Source organism: Periplaneta americana, chromosome 14 (assembly GCF_040183065.1).
Source record: "Periplaneta americana isolate PAMFEO1 chromosome 14, P.americana_PAMFEO1_priV1, whole genome shotgun sequence".
NCBI lineage: Eukaryota > Metazoa > Arthropoda > Insecta > Blattodea > Blattidae > Periplaneta > Periplaneta americana.
In genome coordinates, this window is record NC_091130.1 from 147,473,272 (window position 1) to 147,495,135 (window position 21,864).

Here is a 21,864-nt window from a genome sequence, read left to right on the forward strand (position 1 = left end):
CAAATAAAAATAAGTGTCAGACTTTTATTTAAAATCGCAAACATCCTTACAATCTCAAACATGCTCGCAATAACAATCACGAACAACATATTTGTTTCACTCAATTATATGGTTCGATAAATCGCCTGTCACTTGTTTTTGTTGTTGATATCCATTTTCGTTGCCATGTAGCAGGACGGGTATATATTTCTTTAAATAGTTGCCTATCACGTACTACGTAACTATATGACGAGCAAGATACTCTGTGGAATTAGTTATGTGTTCTGCTGGTGATGATAAACACTTCTGACGTGTCTGCATCTTTAAATTCCTGTACACAAGTTTTAATGTCTGCATTAGAAAACAGACTGATGACGCGGTATGTGTGATAAGAAGATTACACTGCGTAATGAAGAAGCAGCAGCAGATTGAAGCTTCTGGCAAACATTGCACAACACTGCACCCCCCGTGGAGAACGCAGGGGTCCAAAGTTACGCTCGCATGTATACCAGTTCTTATCGGGCGGCTCATCCGGTTCTATCCGGACTGTGGATTCAGCCGCAGCATTCGTATTATTTTATTCAACTACAACGACAGAAATATCGTAACTTTTTTTCCAAGTGTTTTCGTCGGGAACTCTTGATGTGTCTGAAGTCACGCGTCTAAACACGATTAATGAAGATTCGTTCATACAGACGTTACGAGATTTAACGATTCTGTGTTGAATTACAGATACTGCTTATAAGTAGTGAACGGATTTCTAGGTGCTAAAAAAGAGATATTTAGGACTTTATAAAATTCAATTTAAGAGTTTATATAAAATTAACAATTAATAATTTTAATTTTAGTAAATATTGCAATTTAAGTACAAAGAACTGATGCTGACAATGAATGCTACTGCACTGAAGACTCAAATTCTATCAGTGAAAGATAGTTATTGCTGATTCACCAGTTTCGAGGGACTATACCAGCTTTTTTTTTTTTTCGAAGAATTTCGACGGCAGTTTGCTCTGCCAACATCTGTGAGGATGACATTGTGATACTTGTGTTAAAAAAAATCCTGCCAAATCCTAATTAATAACATGGTCCCACATTAATAGCAATTGTAATTTTTCACGCCCTTTTCTTTGTTTCCCTTCTTTAAAATTTAATATCTATGTTTACATATGTATAATAATTTTTTGAGGATATACTGAGTCCGTATTATTATTATTATTATTATTATTATTATTATTATTATTATTATTATTATTATTATTATTATTATTCCCATAATGTTGGTGTATTGACGCGAAAACTAATTTGTAAGCTCTCGCCTAACATGAACAACCTACCACCCATTTTACGGTACCTAGATGGACTTTTCCAAACGATCTTCAGTTTCAGGAAATTATAGTCCCGTCGCTCTTATTTCCGGCAGCCAATCACGTTTCAGGTTGGCTACATTTAAACGTGTGCGTCTTGTGATTCGCTGGCGATGACGTTATGCACTTCCTAAGGCTCGATAAATACTTAATATAATCGCCAGCCATTTTGGCTCTCGTTGGCGTTCGCAGAAAGCACACGAGGACGTTATTTGCCACTTAATAATTTGCTCAATTACAGTGCGTTTGATTTATTTTCATAGCAACTACGGCATGATAATGTTTAACGATACGGAAAATAGATTCCTCGTCTGGTAGTTCGGCAACGAAAGAACAAAAATGGCGAACGATACTATCTACTTAGACTTTATGGAGCCTATAGGTAAAATCTTATTTTCTCCCCTTCTAAGATCAATATGGAACGAATTTTCCAGACCAAATTTTGTCTGTAAGATATTTTTAATACCATGTTTGTAGTTTTCTTGGCATTTTTTCATGTTTAGTACCGGCATTTTTTATTTTAAATATATGGAAAATAGATACTAAAAAGGCGCTTTTCAGGCACAAACACAATTTTTAAGCATTTATAAGAGTTTATGGTTCATTTAGTCATGTTAGGTTCTCATCTTTCACTGTTGCTACCTCTCGTCACTGGAACTCTCTGCCGCCTGAAGTCAAGGGCTGCCGAACATTGAAATCTTTCAAATCCAAGTTAGAAAATTATCTTATGACGAGTTGCCAAACTAACTTACTATTATGACAAGTGTTGTATTGCATGTTTCCACGTATTCACATTTTTTTTATGTTCTAGTGATATTTAACTTATTTTATATTTTTGTTTTCATATTTTCCGATAATGGTATATCTATAGGCCTGATGTGATAAGTTGAGCTATATATAATCTAAATTTTCCTTACTATGTGTACTTAAAAATATTGTATGCTTTGTACTGCACTATTTTATTACTACTATTAGTATTATTACTATTACTATTATTATTATTATTATTATTATTATTATTGTTATTATTATCATTATTATTATTACTATTCTTATTTTTATCATTATTATTATTATTATTATTATTATTATCATTATCATTATCAATAATTGTCTTATTTTTTTATACTTTGTATGCCTCATTTATTTTGTCCTGCTGTTCACATTTTATTATGCTTTTTTTTTTCCTTCTGTATGTTATATGTTATGTCTGATTTCTACTTATTTGTTGTTTGCATTTTATTATTATTATCTTATTCAGTTTTGTGTGTAAAATTGTAGTGTACTTTGTAAATTTGTAGTGTTTTTGTAACGCAGTTTTTACTCCTGGTTGAGTGTTAGAGAAGGCCGTATGGCCTTAACTCTGCCAGGTTAAATAAATCATTATTATTATTATTATTATTATTATTATTATTATTATTACTATTCTTATTTTTTATCATTATTATTATTATTATTATTATTATTATTATTATTATTATTATCGTCAATAATTGTCTTAATTTTTTATTCTTTGTATGTCTCATTTATTTTGACTTGCTGTTCACATTTTATTATGCTTTTTCCTTTCTTTCTGTATGTTATATATTATGTCTGATTTCTACTTACTTGTTGTTTACATTTTATTATTATTATCTTATTCAGTTTTGTGTGTAAAATTGTAGTGTACTTTGTAAATTTGTAGTGTTCTTTGTAACGCAGTTTTACTCCTGGTTGAGTGTTAGAGAAGGCCGTATGGCCTTAACTCTGCCAGGTTAAATAACTCATTATTATTATTATTATTATTATTATTATTATTATTATTACTATTATTAATATAGAGTTTTAATAGGGGGATTCTGTGTACATGAAATAACATATTCTAGGACGTACCAAACACAATAGGTAGGAACTAAAAATGCGTTCTCTACTCATAAGTCATTTCGGTTTTGGAGGAAAATTTTAGTTGACTGTTGTAGCAAGTTAATCTAATCTTCAAAGTAAAAGCCATTAGATTCTATGGTCTTTCAGCTATATTTGTTATACCGCAACGGTACCAGTTTCTGGTTTTTGATGCGAAGAATTCGGTAATACCCATTTCATCGGCTTCCAAATTTTGGAAATTCCTTCCACGCAGAAAGTGAGTCATGGATCGAAACAGATAGGTAATCTGAAGGCGCAAGATCAGGGCTATATACCGGGTGTGGCAGCAGTTCGATTTCTTCCAATTGCTGGATTTTTCCCTTAATTGTTCGGGCAGTATGGGGTCTCTCATTGACATGTTGCAAGAGAATTCTGTTTCGTTTAACTAATGCAAGGTACTTCTTTCTCAAAACTTCATGAACTCGCTCCTTCACACCTTCAAAATTCCACCAGACTCGTAATATTATTTTGGGGTCGAACCGATTTTGTTTAGTGACGACTTTGGCAAGCTAACTGGGATCGAGCCACTGTTTTTAGATGTCAGGGTTGCGGTACCCATTTTTCATCGCACGTGACATTTCTCCTGATAAATCTACCATCCATGGGATTAGCGATACATTGACGACTTTATTTTGTTTGAGGCTATAAAATCTTTTGTTTTAAACATCCACTCTGCGTTAAGCCTGTTCAGATGTCAATTTATAAGGCACAAATCTACCACTTCTGTATGATTTTCTAGCGTCTCAGTGTGACGATGTATTGCATCTTTTAAAGCACCAAGTTCTTCCGACAGCCTAGGAGTACTTTTTTGTGGATTATCTTCCAAAATTCTGCGTGTATTTTCAATATTCCGTACGTTAAGGTACTTTTGCAACGATGCAGTACAAAAAACTGCGCACCTCTCGTACTGCGACGTGTGAACAACGGTGCAACCCGAAACGTAGCAGCTGCCGAACCTGCTGCCCGCTACTTTTCCATGCTGCGCGCAGCTTAGAAGTAGCGATGTGTGAACAGGGTTCTCAGGGTTGCAGCCGCAGCATTTTTGATATCGGTTTTGTTGAAACTTTTGCTGCGGTTGCGACCAGTGTTGCCACCCAAATGTGCCAATGATACTTTTATTGTTTGGATGTATTTTAATGTTAGATGTGATTAAAATAAATTATTTGTAACAGTTATTAAATGCACAACACAAACTGAGCATATTTGCTGACGGTATAATTCACTTTTTTAATTTTCTGTAGCGTAATTTCATACAGGAGGGTTGCCAACATTGATTACGTGAATATACTGTTGGTTATCATTTAAGTATATAGGCGTTTTTAAAAGCTTTATAGTAAAAATAATGCCAATTTCTGAATACTAGTTAGGACAGAAAAGCAAATAATAGGTAAATAAGCTTCCGCATGAGTTCCTTAATAATGCGAACATAACCACAAAATGTATATTGAGAAGTCAACACGGAGATGGAAACCTGCAGCATGACTGCGGCTGCAAAAGTAGCGCCTTGCGTGTGAACAGACTCGCAACCTCCAGTTGCAACTTTGGCAGCACTCGGGTTGCGCAGCTCGAAAATTAGCGTGCAGCGCGCTACTTTTGGCTTACGTGTGAACACGACACGCAACTTTTGCAGCTGCAGTACAAAAGTTGCGCAGCAAAAGTAGCGACATGTGACCGTATCTTTAGGTCGTACAGGATGTTGCAAGACTTTAATGTCTCCTTCTTCATTATTGAAAAGCTGAAACTATTGTTGTGGACACTGTTCAGTTATGCCACTCTTACACTCACCTGCACTTTACTGCAGCGCCTCCTTCTCCCGCCGACAGCGCCATGCCGGCAACGCCATTGCCCAAGTCGAGGCTTGAATTGCTACCTTCGCTGTCACTCTGTAACACAAAACATTTACGTTACTTATAGCAATATCACAATCTAGTATATAGTCACGAAGCTTGAGTTGCTGAGGGTACCAGGAACAATAGACTGTGCCGGTACTATTTCGCATTCAATTCAATTCAATTTATTTGGCCATTAGACATACAGATTTAAGCTTCGTCAGAATACATTGAAAAACATATAAATACATTTTAAAAAACACTAATAAAAGACACAGTAACATTTAAATAATACAATGAAAACCTGAAGTAATTTGAAACTTTTAGATTAAAGAAAACTAACTAAATTGCAATTAAACTTATTTATTAAATTGCGATTTCATACAAATTTGTGTTGAAAAACTCAGCAACGGAATAAAAAGGATTATTTAATAATCAATTGTAAAATCTAGTTTTGAAGCTATTGATTGGTAATTTATAATATTGACTGGGGAGCTTATTATATAATTTCATCCCCATAATTAAAAAGTTTGTGTTGCTCTTGCGTAATCTACAATATGGAATATTAATTTGTTCACTATTTCTAATTTCATGATCATGTATATTGGCCACTAACGAGTAATTGTCGATATTTTGTCGAGTGTAAAGTACTAGATCATATATATATATATATATATATATATATATATATATATATATATATATACACACACACACAAATTTATGATTGTTAAAATCTGTGATTGTCTGAAAAGTGGCCGACAATGTTCCAGATAGTTTGATTTACATAAAATTCTAATGGCTTTCTTTTGTAAAATGAACACGCTTCCAATTTTGGTTCCATTTCCCCAGAAAATTAGGGCATATCGGATTATCGACTGAAAGAAAGAAAAATAGGCACATCTTAAATAATTTTGAGAAACGGAAGTCGTTAATTTCTTTAACAAATATAAAACTGTAATGAGGCGATAGTAGCGATCCTAGTGGTTAGCAACTATCTGTGGATGCATATTCCCTACGTATTGAGCTTCGTGACTGTATATACTAGACTGTGGCAATATACATGTATTGTAACGTAAAACAAAGGAGTTACGTGCTTTCAAACGTGGGCTCATATTTTAATAAACAAGTTTATGTGTGGATTATCCGTAGTTCCAATGAAAACTGTTATTGGAAGTACAAATAAACCAATATAGGCTACAGACTGAACCTAAGTAATGCCATTAACTTCAGGGAGTTATTCTTCGAGTTATTTCAAACAAAAAAAGTTTAATACAACTTTTCTCGGTTCTGCTTCCTTTTCGAGATAGAAATTGTTTTATGTTAAACATTTCATAGCGTGTTTTGGAAAAGCCATTGATTTAATTCCCAATATGAACATTCAATTTAAGAGAGCAGTATAGTATGATATTAAATAATTTAAAGAATTTTAGTTTTGTCTTTTAAATGTGCAGAAATTTGATCCGAACTAATGTTACATTTTAAAACTCCTTTGCAGAACGAAAACTTACATTTGTCCGGATCAAATTTCTGCACATTTAAAGGACAAAACTGAACTTCTGTCAATAATTTATTGTCATAATACACACTGCTCTCTTAAATTGATTGAGTATATTGGGAATTAAATCAATGGCTTTCCCAAAACACGCTATGAAGTTATATTTATTAAATGTTAAGCACAGGAACGCCATTTCGTAATTTCAATTAAGAAGCACGCCAAACGAAGTTCTAAAGATTCTTGTAAAAATTAAAAAATAAATAAATTGTTAACTGCCTCCTATTGGAGGTAGCCCGGAAGGACTCAGTATACTCTCCTACATGAATTTTAAAATATTAAATGTTTACATAAATTTGTTGATAGAAAATTAAAATAAACAGTATCTATCAAATCACTTCCACTCTTACGCATTTTCACTCGGAATCATATTCTCTTTATCTGTGTTATATAGTCACGAAGCTTGAGTTGTGAGGGCACTAGGAACAATAGACTGTGCCGGTACTATTTCGCATTGTATGTAATGAGGCGATATTAGCGATCCTAGTGGTTAGCAACTAGTAAACTAGCAAAAGTATTAAAAATTTGTTTTAAAAAGCATAAAGATTACGCAACTGAATTGTTTAAACACCTGAAAGTTTTTAACATAAAACAAATGTATTATTTTATTTTATTAAAATATTTTCATAGAAATTTTAATAACTTTTAATATATATAAATATAGAACCAAAAATATGAATTCTCTGCCATTGTCTGAACCAAAATGTAAAACCATGCAGCTTTTTATCATAGCATGAGTCAAGGTCCCAGATTATTAAACAAATTTTATTCCAATATTATTTTAACCACGAATCCTCTCCAAATTAATAAAAAAAAAATTAAAAAAAATTGTATTGGATTTATAGTTTGGGTTTAAACATATTAAACACTATTCAATCTGTATTCACTCTCAATTTTAATTTTATTTTTGTCTGTATCGGAATCCCCTCCTGAGCACGAGTCTTACTCATTCAGGAGTGGGCTAGTTTATCTTTCATTGTATTTATTAACTTGTATTCATTTCAAACTTACTAGCAATAAAATAAATAAATAAATAAATAAATAAATAAATAAATAAATAAATAAATAAATAAATAAATAAATAAATAAATCTATGGATGCATATTTACTACGTATTGAGCTTCGTGACTGTAATTTTATGCTAGTATTGCACCATTTCTTTTCACTGGAAGTAAGGAAATGATTAATAGTTGGATGATGCTGCTGATGACACACCTGTCCGGCGAGTGGGGACGCCGCTGCTCGCAACTCCTCTGCGATCTCGCCCATGGCGCCGCTGTGGTCCGGCAGACGGTACGGGCACCAGATTCCCCCTCGGCTTGTGGAACCTGCGGACAAGAGACTTCCGTTCTGTCATTCCGTCCCATGAATCATACCACGAAAGGAGAAAAAAATCCACTACCGTGTAATTACCGGCACTGCTTCAATCTGACGCAGAAGCTTGAACCGACCCCACAAGCATCAGGCTCGTTCAACAGATATAATGGACAAGCAACTGCGAAGAACTCATATGCCCACGTGCATCAACGTCGGTTAGTGTAACCATCGGTTAAAATTGTGACCTAATCCCCGATTAAGCATTTTTACGGTGGATCGACCTCGGTTACGACTTAAATAGGAAGTTAACCACAGTAATCTCTAACCGGCCAAATATGAGCGGTTAAAGGAGATAACCAGCGATTAGTAGAGCAAGTAAAGCAAAATGGCGACCATAACCACAGGTGATTATTTCGAAGACGATTATTATTGTGCAGTACTTGAATTACTTGGATAGAGCGTGAGCGTGAAGGTTCTTTAGTGGAAAGAGAGAATTATTGCGAGCAATTAGGTGACAGAAAATTTCAGGAGGGATTTCGTTTATCAAAATCTACAAATGGATCAATTGAAATAACACAAGAACAATCATATTTCTCCTACGGATCGGCTGCTTATATTACGATTCTATGTAACTATTATTTTCTGTATTTTAAGAGGGAATACTCGAATACCAGTATCTCTTTCTCTATGTCACTGGCTGAACAAAGAGAGGTTATGGATGGATCTTAGGATAATACACAATTCCCTGGTGTAGTCCAAGATCGTACACACATTTCTACCAATTTTCTGCATCCTTTTCCTTTATGGATATTCCATCTTTTTTATATAATAGGCCTACATTTAAATCTAGTAATTAAGTCTATCGATACTTCAACCTAACATTGGGATATAATCATTTTTGAATTCAATTTTCCATTTTGTACGATTTTAACCTAAAAGTACTGAAAAACAAAGAAATGGAACTCACAAATGTAACAGCGCCCAAAGGCAAACAAATGCAACGCGAAAATGTAGGATACGTTCATTTCGATGTAGAACATAGTGAGCGCAGTAGTTTTTAGACGTTGACTGTTATCTTTGCAGCGGTATGGATGCTTTCCTTTAGTCATTTTGTAGAAACAATGTACCATCATAGACTTTACTCTGGTTAAATGAGGTGTCAGCTAGCCATGTTTTAGTAATCGGTGATTATGAATGGTGCACATAAATTACATTTTAACCACGGCTACTGTTTAACCATCGTTTCGTAATCTATGATTACTGCGTTTTTAATCAATGTTGATGCACTTCGCCAATAAACACATACAGAATTTTTGAAGGTTACGGATGGTTTTGAAGACAGATGGCGAAGTGCATCAAAATCGGTTAAAAACGCAGTAATCATAGATTACGGAACGACGGTTAAACAGTAACCATGGTTAAAATGTCATTTCTGTGCACCATTCATAATCACCAGGGAAAGGATTTATATGTAAATACATATTTACTTATAAAGCTAATATAATTTATATTTTGCATTATCTTTATGTTTCACAATGTGTAGGGTTGAAAAATCCTACTTTTATTTTCCATATTTTTCCATATTTTAGAGTTTAGTACATATTTTCGTTAATTTCCATATATTTTCCATATTTCATATAAAACAGTCCATATTATATTAGGTTTAACAATAAAACAAAACAAAATTCCATTAACTTTTAAAAATACATTTCAACAATAGAGATTTAAACACATGTTCAGTAATCCCTTTAACATCAGAGTTATTTGAAAATTAGCAGTCCTATCAACAATGGGAAAGTAAGTTACAAAACTGTATTAATTTAATTTAAAATTTTTAACAGACTTCAGTTGTGCAGCTCAACAGTTAAATGCCAGTCAGAGTACACATAGGTTCAGTTTTGTAAATCATACTATAAAGACGGTAAATATGCCAAAAGTACGTCATTCAGTCAATTTAAAATCAAAACTAACAAGTTACATTTCAGAATTTAAAGAAGATGGTTTATCAACTGACAATAAAATATTATTTTGTAATTTGTGTCAGTGTGCAGTATCATCTACACAAAAGTTCCTGGTGCAACAACACATTACAACTAGTAAACATCAGGCCAACAAACAACTAAATTCCAAGCAGAGACAATTGTTTTTAACACAACCAACAACATCGAATGTAAGATCTGAGTTTAACATCGACCTGTGCCGTTCTCTCATCTCTGCTGATATTCCTCTCTACAAACTAAAGAATAAGGTCTTCAGGGAATTCCTTGAAAAATATACTCAACATACAATCCCGGATGAGTCAACACTTAGGAAGACGTATGCTCCATCCATCTACGATGAGACAATACAGAAGATAAGAGATGAAATTAAAGATAGTTCAATTTGGGTTTCCATTGATGAGACTCCCGACAAAGAAGGTAGACTTGTTGGTAATGTAGTTATCGGTTTGTTAAGTGAACAATATTCTGAACGAATTCTTTTACATTGTGATGTTCTAGAAAAGTGCAATAACAAAACTATAGTTAAACTGTTCAACGAAGCTATGGGTATCCTGTGGCCAAAGGGTATTATGTACGATAATGTGTTATTCTTTATTAGCGATGCTGCCCCTTATATGGTCAAAGCTGGACAAGCATTATCTGTTGTATATCCTAAATTGACTCATTTTACTTGTGTGGCGCATGCATTTCATCGTGTGGCAGAAGTGGTCAGAGACAATTTCCCTAAAGTAGATTTGTTGATTTCATCAGTGAAAAAAGTATTTCTCAAAGCTCCCAGTAGAGTTAACGTGTTGAAAGAAATGTACCCTGAAATTCCATTGCCACCAAAGCCAATTTTAACTAGATGGGGTACATGGCTAGAAGCAGTTGAATATATAGACTCTATTAACAATGTTCTCCTTGCATTGGACTCTGAAGATGCAGTCTCAATTGATACTGCGAAAACAGTTACCTGTGACATAAGTGTGAAGAATGACTTAGCTCACATTCAGCATACATTTTCATGCATCATAAAAACGCTCAAAAGTCTCCAAAATAGGCACCTTTCACTATCTGAAAGTTTTGAAATTATAAATAGTACTGTGGAACAACTGAATCGTGGTAGAGGTAAAGTTGCAGATGCAGTAAGAGCTAAGGTGGACACTGTACTTTCAAAAAACCCTGGATATGAAGAACTACAAAAGGTTGTTGCTGTGATGAGTGGTGAATCAACAGTGAAGATTAACTTGGACTTATCCCCAGCAGACATTGTGAAATTGAATTATGTACCAGTTACTTCTTGTGACGTCGAACGCTCTTTTAGTCAGTATAAATCTATCCTCAGAGACAATAGAAGAAGATTCACTTTTCAGCACTTGAAAGAAATGTTTGTAACCTATTGTTATGGTAACAGACAATAAAAATTGTGTTTTGTTGAAACTACATTGGAAGATAAGGTACGTCCATTATATTTTTTGTTTAGTTTGATTAAAATGTACCAATATTTAACGTACATAGTCATTTTTTTATAATTTTAAGTCCATATTTAATTCCATATTTTGGTAAAAATCCATATTTAATTCCATATTTTGGTAAAAATAACTACATATATATTTACATATTTCATATATTTTTAGTCCATATAAATCCGTTCCCTGATTAATCACCGATTACTAAAACATGACTAGCTGACACCTCAGTTGACCAGAGTAAAGTCTATGATGGTATTGTTCCTACAAAATGACTAAAGGAAAGCATCCATACCGCTGCAAAGATAATAGTCAACGCCTAAAAACGACTGCGCTCACTACGTTCTACATAGAAATGAACGTGTCCTACATTTTCGCGTTGCATTTGTTTGCCTTTGGCGCTGTTATATTTGCGAGTTCCATTACTTTGTTTTTCAGTACTATTAGGTTAAAATCGTACAAAATGGAAAATTGAATGCAAAAATGAATATATCCCAATGTGACGATGAAGTTTCGATAGATTTAATTACTAGATTTAAATATATTATATAAAAAAGATGGAATATCCGTAAAGGAAAAGGATGCAGAAGATTAGTAGGAATGTGTGTACGATCTTGGACTACACCAGGGAATTGTGCATTATCTTAAGATCCATCCATAACGTTTCTTTGTTCAGCCAGTGACATAGAGAAAGAGATATTCGAGTATCCCCTCTTAAAATACAGAAAATAACAGTTGCATAGAATCGTATTATAAGCCGCCGATCCATAGGAGAAATATTACTGTTCTTGTGTTATTTCAAGTGATCCATTTGTAGATTTTGATAAACGAAATCCCTCCTGAAATTTTCTGTCACCTAATTCCTCGAAAGAATTCTCTCTTTCCACTAAAGAACCTTCACGCTCACGTTCCATCCAAGTAATTCAAGTACTGTACAATAATAATCGTCTTCGAAATAATCACCTGTTGCTATGGCCGCCATTTTCCTTTACTTGCTCAACTAATCGCTGGTTATCTCCTTTAACCGCTCGAATATGGCCGGTTAGAGATTACTATGGTTAACCTCCTATTTAAATCGTAACCGAGGTTGATCCACCGTAAAAATGCTTAATCAGGGGTTAGGTGACAATTTTAACCGATGGTTACACTAACTGACGTTGATGCACGTGGGCAAGAAAGATATTATTCCTCCCCCTTCACTAAGGTTCTCTTACGCGTTTTAAAGTTTCCATCTTATTTATTCTTCTTGCCGAATCTATATATATATATATATATATATATATATATATATATATATATATATATATATATATATATAATTTGAACTGGTAATGGAATTTACGGGAAAACGGCCGAACAGATTTTAATAAATGACCCCTCATTTTGAAGTTTGGAACCCAAAGTTTTTCAGAAAAATAGTAGTTTTCAGTGAAATGTCAATTTTCCTACTTCATTTTCGTATTTACCAAAATCCTTCTGTCGTCAGTTTTGAGAATTAATTGCATTTCAGCACGGCCGTGATTTCAGAATAAAACAAAACACACACTACAATAAACAATAGTTATTACACGAAGGCCATAACCTGCAGGATTGCTGACATATTTAGAGTTCAAATTCAATTGGTTATTAATAAATTCAAGAGTTATTAAAAGTAATTTACAGGTCTGATTCTATGGTGTGTAATTTTCTGAGTAGGCCTTCAGCTGTGTATTGGATATTGAAATCTCCAAAACTTGAGGTGGTTTGATGACATTACCATTAGAAATGAAAAATTTCATTACAGTTACTGCCATGATGTGACTATTTTTCTTTAATTATACATATTCATGCTATACTGATGATATGAAAGTGAAACGTTTTGGGGTTATGTAAGTAGATGTAGAGAATGTGTTAAATTAGATCTTCATTTCTATAATTTATTGAGTGGCGGCTATTTTATATATATATATATATATATATATATATATATATATATATATATAACTACAGAACTTACGTAAGATAATAATATTGTTATTAAAAATAAAATATTTTTATAGTTATTAATCAAGTGGGGTTGGATCTTTTTCATATACTTAATGGCGGTGTGGTGTAGATATTTATATGCGTCATTCTCTTCGGTATTGGCTCGAGAGAGCGCAAAAATTATAGTTCCTAAGGAAAGACGGTACTTACTGATAAAATAAGAAGCCTACAAAATTTTGTAGTCTCTCGATCATTTCAGCAAGACCTCTTAGCAAGATAAAATGATTTTACCTCTACATTTCAAGCTGTACATGCAGCAACTATACGAAGATGCTATTCTATTGTTGAAAAGCATAGCAAACCTGACTTTTACCATCCACAATGACCTGAAATAGCTATTGCTTTACTCCCACATGAAAATCCCACTGATCGCCCTGACATTGTTACTTGCGTTTTCGCGTTGAAACTCAAGATACATAGTATACATAGGTTCAAGAAAAAGTATTTCTCATAAAAACCATTCAGAGGGAGTATGTTTTATTATTATGGAAGCAAATAACTTTCAAAACGTCTGGTATTTTTCATTGAAAATAAATCTGAAAAATTTTTATTTGAACTCCTAATGAACTTAGTTTGCAGCATTTGCTGCACAAGCCACTAATCATATGTAATATTCAAATGACTATTTAGCTCATGTAACAATGCACCAATGAAGCGTAAGAATCTATCGAGTTTTAATCGATCATAGCCAACAATCAACTGCAATTACAGTCTAGTATATACAGTCACGAAGCTTGAGTTGTGAGGGTGCTTGGAACAATAGACTGTGCCGGTACTATTTCGCATTGTCTGTGATGAGGCGATAGTAGCGATCCTAGTGGTTAGCAACTATCTATGGATGCACATTTACTACATATTGAGCTTCGTGACTGTATATACTAGACTGTGATGCGCATTTGTTTAATATCTTGTCAAACCTGATGTTCAGATATTTTCCAACAGTGCAGTGGGCCGTGATATTGCATGTTGGCTGTGCTACTAGATGTAAGTACCGGTATTAAATATCTTAATTAATCATACAAGTCTATTTGCGTGTGTTATAAATTGTGTATTATTCGTGAAATATTCTTATTCAAATATAGCCTAACAAGATTTCTCTTCTTGTCGATAATTCCATAAATGAAAATCCTGTAAGAAGATAGTAGGCCTAGAATATTCTATTTCATAATGTATCAATGTTTCGATCTTTCACATTCATTTTGTCTTTTTCTCGCTCATTTCAACTCACTGTTTACATTTTATTATGTTTTTTTTATATCTTTCTGTATGTTAATTAAGTAGGTCTCATTTCTATTGACTCATTGTTTACATTGTATTATGATTAGGTCTATCTCTTTTAATTTTTTGTGTCCTATATTTGTAATGTTTTTTGTATCGAAGTTTTACTTCTGGTTGAGTGTTAGAGAAGGCCCTATGGCCTTAACTGTCAGTTAAATAAAACAATAATAATAATAATAATAATAATAATAATAATAATAATATCAGACAGTAATAATAATAATAATAATAATAATAATAATAATAATAATAATAATAATCAGACCCCTCTGTGCGCCGAAAACCGCCGTTCGGGGAATGCTATGGAATGATGACGAAATGTTGACCGAATGATGTAGATGCCTTCTATGGTGAAACAGGTGAGCCACGAGAAAACCCAACTGCGAACTTGTAGTGTCTATCTTTTAGTCCCCATTGTGGGGAGGACCACGAACTTGGGACTGTCTCGCACGTAGGCCGCTTGGGTGGGCCAGTTGTACTACCCGGAATGGAATAATGTACATGCCCTAAAACACCCCCCCTCGCGCTACAGATACCCCTGCAGACCGCCTCCGAACTCCCCTACAGCCTACAGAATCTTTTTTATCTTTTAAACTCCGGTCCCACGAGCTACCATGAGTCGAGGGAAGAGCCACGGTACATAGCACTACCACCAGCAACTAATGACCACATATCACGGAGTCCAAGTTCGGTGGCGGCCCGCAGTCGAATTTACATCGGAGCAAGCCTGAAGAACTGGAAAGAAACGGAGATGATGATGAAAGAGAAGAAGTGTAATTATGATGGCGAAATGAGTCCGAGGTTCAACGCCGGAAGTTACGAAGCAGTTCTGCTTTAATTGGTTGAGGGTAAACCTCGGAAAAACCTCAACCAGGTAACTTGTCCCAACCAGGATTTGAACCCGGACCTGCTCGTTTCATGGTCAGAGATGCTAACCGTTAATCTATAACGGTGGACGGCACAAGTGTCGGTATGGACATGAACCCGAACCGTCTATGTGGGAGGCTGAAGGTCTGATCTCTTAGCCACTGCAAGGAAGCAGTTTTATAGTTACTGGAGTAGCAATTCTTAATGTTATGTAGATCCTATATACTTTTCAGAAATAAAACAGTAAATATTGAATACAATAAAATCGTTTATAAAAACCGTACAAGCAGAATGTAAGAAAATAGCTTGTGCAATATAGGGGATGCTGAAATGTTATTATTTTGATAAAATTTTTAGAAATAGATTGTTTGTAGCATCCCAGTGTTTCGAAGATCGATTTTTTTATGTTGATTTACCTTGGTGGCAGTTGGTATACTGCAAGATGGACCCCATGCCGCGTCGACCTCTCAGAATTCGAACCGGATAATTAGTAAACAAACAAAGCCTGCATCTGTGTGCGAAGACGTCGCCTGCAGGAATGGAGGCCTCCGTGGACCGCAGCAGTTAATGTAATGTTAAAGTGGCGGGTCCAAGGGCGGTGGAAGAAGAGTGGGCATGGGGCGATCCGGATCCTACCGGTTTCGCATCTCCCCTTGGCCCCAAAGGGTCGGGGGTCGCGACTCGGTTTCACTCAGAAAACCGGTCCAGTCCATGCTCCGAAGAAGGAGACACTGATAACACATGACCGACGGCGCTTGGCAGCGGGCCGCTCCTTGTAACGACGCAAAACTATTCACAAGGCGTCAGACATCTGACTTACTGCTTCCACACCGCGCTAGCTACATGTGGCACGGGACTGTATTCGTTTAATTTTGTTTATTCAAGTTTAGCAGTTCTTTTTTTCTTTGTTTCTAGGGAAACACAAAATATATATATATATATATATATATATATATATATATATATATATATATAATTTAAACTAGTAATGGAAATTACGGGAAAACGGCTGAACGGATTTAAATAAATGATCCCTCATTTTGAAGCTTGGAACCCAAAGTTTTTCAGAAAAATAGTCGTTTTCAGTGAAATATCAATTTTCCTACATCATTTTCCTATTTTCCAAAATCCATCTGTCGTCAGTTTTGAGAAATAATGTCTTTTCAGAATAAAACAAAACACAAACACACTACAATAAACAATAGGCTATTACATGAAGGCCATGACCTGCAGGATTGCTGACATATTTAGAGTTCAAATTCAATTCAGTTAAATAAATTAAATTAGGTTATTACAGAATTAAATCGATACAGAAATAAATATAATAATTGGTATTAAAAACTTTAAGACTTACTGAAAATAATTTACAGGTCTGATTCTGTGATGTGTAATTTTCTGAGTACAGCTGTGTATTGGATATTAAAATCTACAAAACGTGAGGTGGTTTGATGACATTATTACCATTAGAAATTAAATATTATCATAGTTAATGCCATTATTTTTCATTAATTATACATATTAATTCTATATTGATGATATGAAAGTAAAACGTTTTGGTGTTATGTAAGTAGTTGTAGAGAATATCTTAAATCAGATCTTCATTTCTATAATTTACTGAGTGGCGGCTATTATATAGGTATTATATATAACTACAAAACTTTACGTAAGATAATATTGTTATTAAAAATAAAATATTTTTATAGTTAATAATCAAGTGGGGTTGGGTCTTTTTCATATACTTAATGGCGGTGTGATGTAGATATTTATATGCGTCATTCTCTTCAACATTGGCTCGAGAGAGCGCAAAAATTACAGTTCCTAAGGAAAGACCAAAAGGTATTACTAAATGATAAAAATAGGAGGCCTACAAAATTTTGTAGTGTCGCGATCATTTCAGCAAGATTTCTTAGCAGGATAAAATGATTTTACCCTCTACATGCAGCAGCCATACCAGATGCTATGTCTATTGTTCGAAAACATAACAAACCTGACATTTTTTTTTAACTTTCACCTACAATCCACAATAACCTGAAACAGCTATTCGCTTTACTCCCACATGAAAAACCCACTGATCGTCCTGACATTGTTACTTGCGTTTTCGCGTTGAAACTCAAAACCTAAGGTGGATAGGTTCAAGAAAAAGTATTTAGCATAAAGAAAACATTCAGAAGGAATATGTTTCATTATTATGGAAGCAAATAACTTTCAAAATGTCTGGTATTCTTCATTAAAAATAAATCTGGAAATTTTTTATTTGAACGTCTAATGAACTAAGTTTGCATCATTTTCTGCACAAGCCACTAGTTTGATAGAATTTAATAAGTCTCATTTTAGGTCCTTTAAATTCTGCATCATTTGTAAGATCTATTGCTTCCCATATTTTAACGAATAACATATATTCGATCTGTATATCGTATAATTATTTTCTGGATTTAAATTTCCATCTCTCAACAGACGTAGGTTAATAGCTAACAATTGAAGAGGTGAGAATGAGATAGTCGAGATAAGCGGGGGCGGAACTGAATTTTGCTCATTTCTAAACTACAAAAAATACATGAATTATTTTTTGCATAGGCCTACTAGTTCTGGGCATTACTTGGTACATACATGCAAATTTCCAAAGCTGTAGTGTAATATCAGCATTATTAATTATTCATATTAATTTTATGTTAATATTTTGATATCTATATAATTCGTATTTTCTGCTACAATTTCACAATTTGTTTAATATTTGTGGCATGGTAAAACGTAATTGGCATTTAGTTTGCTCAAGCTCTAAATATATTTTGAATAAAAAATTATTGAATATAATCACTTCAAAATTTTAAAAAATAATCATGCATATTAGGGAATTAAAAATTGTTAGACCAAATCATACTTTACACTACACAAAATTGAAATTCAATTATCAAATATTGAAATACACTGAAACAGCAGAAAATTTTTGAGAACAATTTGTCAATAAATGTGAGAGTAGATAGATTTTGAAGAAGTGAATGTGTAGAAAAAAAATTAAATCGAGAAAATAGACACCAAAGTTTGAATGCATTCTACGTAGCCTACATCCTGAAACTCTGCTATCAGTTGGACATATATTAATGTACTATCTAAAACGACTTTCTGTCTCAATGTGCAAACAAGCAGTTTAGAAATTTGAGAAAAACCAGAGTAATTGGAGAAACCATGCAGAGGTAGTAGGCATGACCTATCTTGGCATTTAAATAGGTAGCGCACGGTAGCAAGAAATGCCGATACGAAATTATATCGTTTTCCGAGGACTTTAGCAAACATGGCGATCTGGAATGCTATTTTCCTGAGATTAGTTTCTTAAAAACATGTAAATACGATTTTTTATAACATGTTCACGTTATTATTTAATATGAATTGATTTTAAATTATTCATATACTTTTATTTTACAACTTTAATAAGAATATTAGACGAAAATAGTGAAACTGCAGTTTATATGGTATTCCACAGCCTTCTTTATTATCCATGGATGCTATCATTGTTACAATACGTTTCATATTGTAGACCTATTAACAAAAAAGGCATCAATTTTATTATAAATACTATACGTTCACGTGTCACTTCTGATGTAGGCTATAAGACATGGTGTTTTCTAAAATTTGTAGTTTATTGAAGACATATACAATCCTCCATGCATAAATCTTTCAACCAACGTGATACCGTGGAAACCAAAGGATGAAGCTGTAAAATATCTTGGAGTGCACTTAGATCGCCGTCTATCATGGAAACATCACATCAACAACAAACTTAAATTGGCCTACTCAAGACTCACTAAATTATATCCGCTCCTCAACAAGAAATCATCTCTAAAGCTACAAAACTGCATGCTACTTTACACATTTCTATTACGACCTCTACTGCTTTATGCCTGTCCTCTCTGGGGAGGAGCTGCAATAAGTGAAATTAAACACATCCAGTCATTTCAAAATAAAGTCCTACGAATTTCACTCAATTCTCCTTAGTTTGTCCCTAACAGCCAACTACACAGAGAAACTGGCATTGACACAATCAAACAGTTTATTCATTCACAAGCTAAGAAGTTCTATAACAACCTTCCAGGCGCCATCCACTATTCTCTCGGAAGGAAGTCCACATTTCCCACCAGAATCAAGAGCCGACTTCCAATGGACCTCATATTATAATCAAAATTTATCATCACACCAACCTATGTAAATAATTATTTATTAACAATTATTTTTGTTCATTGAGGAGCCCAATCTAGGCTGCCCTTAATCCAGTGTCATGTATTGCATTTATATTTTATTTAGAAATGATCTGTATAGCGCTAAATGCGCTGATCGATCAATAAATTATTTTAAAAAAAGCAACCTGAATGATGTAATAACAGAGCAATAATGGAGTTTATATGCAATGCTTTCTGTCTATTATAATCAAAATTTATCATCACACCAACCTGTGTAAATAATTATTTATTAACAATTATTTTTGTTCATTGAGGAGCCCAATCTAGGCTGCCCTCAATCCAGTGTCATGTATTGCATTTATATTTTATTTAGAAATGATCTGTATAGCGCTAACTGCGCTGATCGATCAATAAATTATTAAAAAAAAAAAAAAGCAACCTGAATGATGTAATAACAGAGCAATAATAGAGTTTATATGCAATGCTTTCTGTCTATCTCGATTTCTAGGGTTTCCTAAACGAAGTCCTCGAAACACGATAATATTTCAAATCGATAGCGACTTCGACTCTGCATTTCTTTTGCAGCCCAGAGTATAAAAGATACTGATTTCTGTAGATTCCATTATTTTCTGTCAACTGTTGTATGTCCGCCGGTACAAGTATTAAATGTGGAGTCCTGGTATCAAACCACGTAGAGAAATTTGTTACAATGTTCGACATGTAGAGCAGAGGAAGTTTTGTGGGTGTTGTATATAAAAAGCTAACAAAGTTCACACACTGATAATCTGCCACGCACGACGCAGTAAGCGGCGCGTGCGTTCCACACGGTCCACTAATTCCAATACATCGCAGTTCGCTAACTGTATACGAAGTGATATTACACCACAAAAAAGCTATTGAATCCATATAATAACCAGTTTGAAATATTCACAAGTCTCATCAGAAGTTGTAAAAAGATTAAAAAAAACGATCTGAATGCTTGTGGGGTCACGATACGACCCTGCGATCTGCATGCTGGCTATTAGAACGGTGAGGCTCATTAATGTAATATGTAATACCGGTCTAGGCTAGATTGAGTGACAGTTACAGTTAAAATTAACCGCTACATCACGTCCACACACTGTGCAAGACACGTGAATGCTCAAACTTTTCGTGATAATCCCGATGAAGGACCAATCAGAGGCGTTCGTAGTTCCTACGAGATGTGGTGGACACGGAGGGCGTGGAAACGGCTTCCCTCCCCTGCGCAAGGCGATAGTTTGTTGTTAGAAATGCGATGACGTTTCATACAGAAGCGCACTGTTTTGGTGCAACGAAAACATTCCAACAGGAAGAAGGCACGAGTTTATGTTGCAGTTGTCAACTGTTGTCGTCTATCATAATAGGCCTATTTGTAGTCGCCATCTCGCACTTGTGAAGTTTCTCTTTCTTCCATTGAATACTGTTTATGTCATTAATAGACCTCGGATTTTAGGTAAAAACCTATTTTGTTCCTCATGATATATACAAAAGAAAAGTTGTATATATACGAATTATGGAAATATATGTTCGAAAATGGTGGACCTATACAACCTAAAAATACCTAATTTCATGTTAGAAACTATTTTTACCTAATTTTACATTTTCCAATTTCTACAGTTGGTAATATGTAAACGCTGTGTAATTCTGTATGCCAGTCGTGCCTTGACAACAATCGCAGCTAGTAATCTACACTGATGCATCTACATGATTGCTGCCATTAAATTACTTAAAGTATTTTACCCTGCCTTGCTCCATATTACTTGTCTTGCCCATGCCATGAATCGCGTAGCTGAGACGATACGGCTTGAATATCCAGAAGTGAATAAGCTGGTTTCCACAATTAAAAAGGTTTTTTTTTTAAAGCACCTACGAGGATTCAATTATTTCGAGAGCAACTTCCCAATGTGCCACTTCCACCAGAACCTATTCTTACTCGATGGGGAACATGGTTACAGGCTGTGAAATATTACAGCAATCATTTGGAGGACATTAAGAACTTTGTTTTGAAACTGGGGGAGGATGCAGTGAGCATTACTTCAGCTAAAAAAACTTCTGCAGGACCCAACAATTGTCCGGGATATTGCATTCATCAAATCACATTATGTAT

General features: G+C 34.3%; 1 protein-coding gene and 1 long non-coding RNA gene across 2 annotated transcripts in view; both read right to left on the minus strand.

Annotated features, from left to right (window-relative positions):
• LOC138713829 (uncharacterized) overlaps window positions 1-21,864 on the minus strand; it is a 280,083-nt gene that overhangs the window by 10,925 nt on the left and 247,294 nt on the right. The gene's annotated exons all lie outside the window — the stretch shown is intronic.
• The window catches only part of LOC138713964 (zinc finger protein GLIS1-like), a 105,317-nt gene that overhangs the window by 10,925 nt on the left and 72,528 nt on the right, over window positions 1-21,864 (minus strand). Inside the window, exons 3-4 of the mRNA XM_069846544.1 lie at window positions 7,845-7,957; window positions 5,031-5,128 (exon numbers count right to left, since the gene is read on the minus strand). Of these exons, the coding sequence (XP_069702645.1) occupies window positions 5,031-5,128; window positions 7,845-7,957 (211 nt within the window). The remainder of the gene's footprint in view (window positions 1-5,030; window positions 5,129-7,844; window positions 7,958-21,864) is intronic.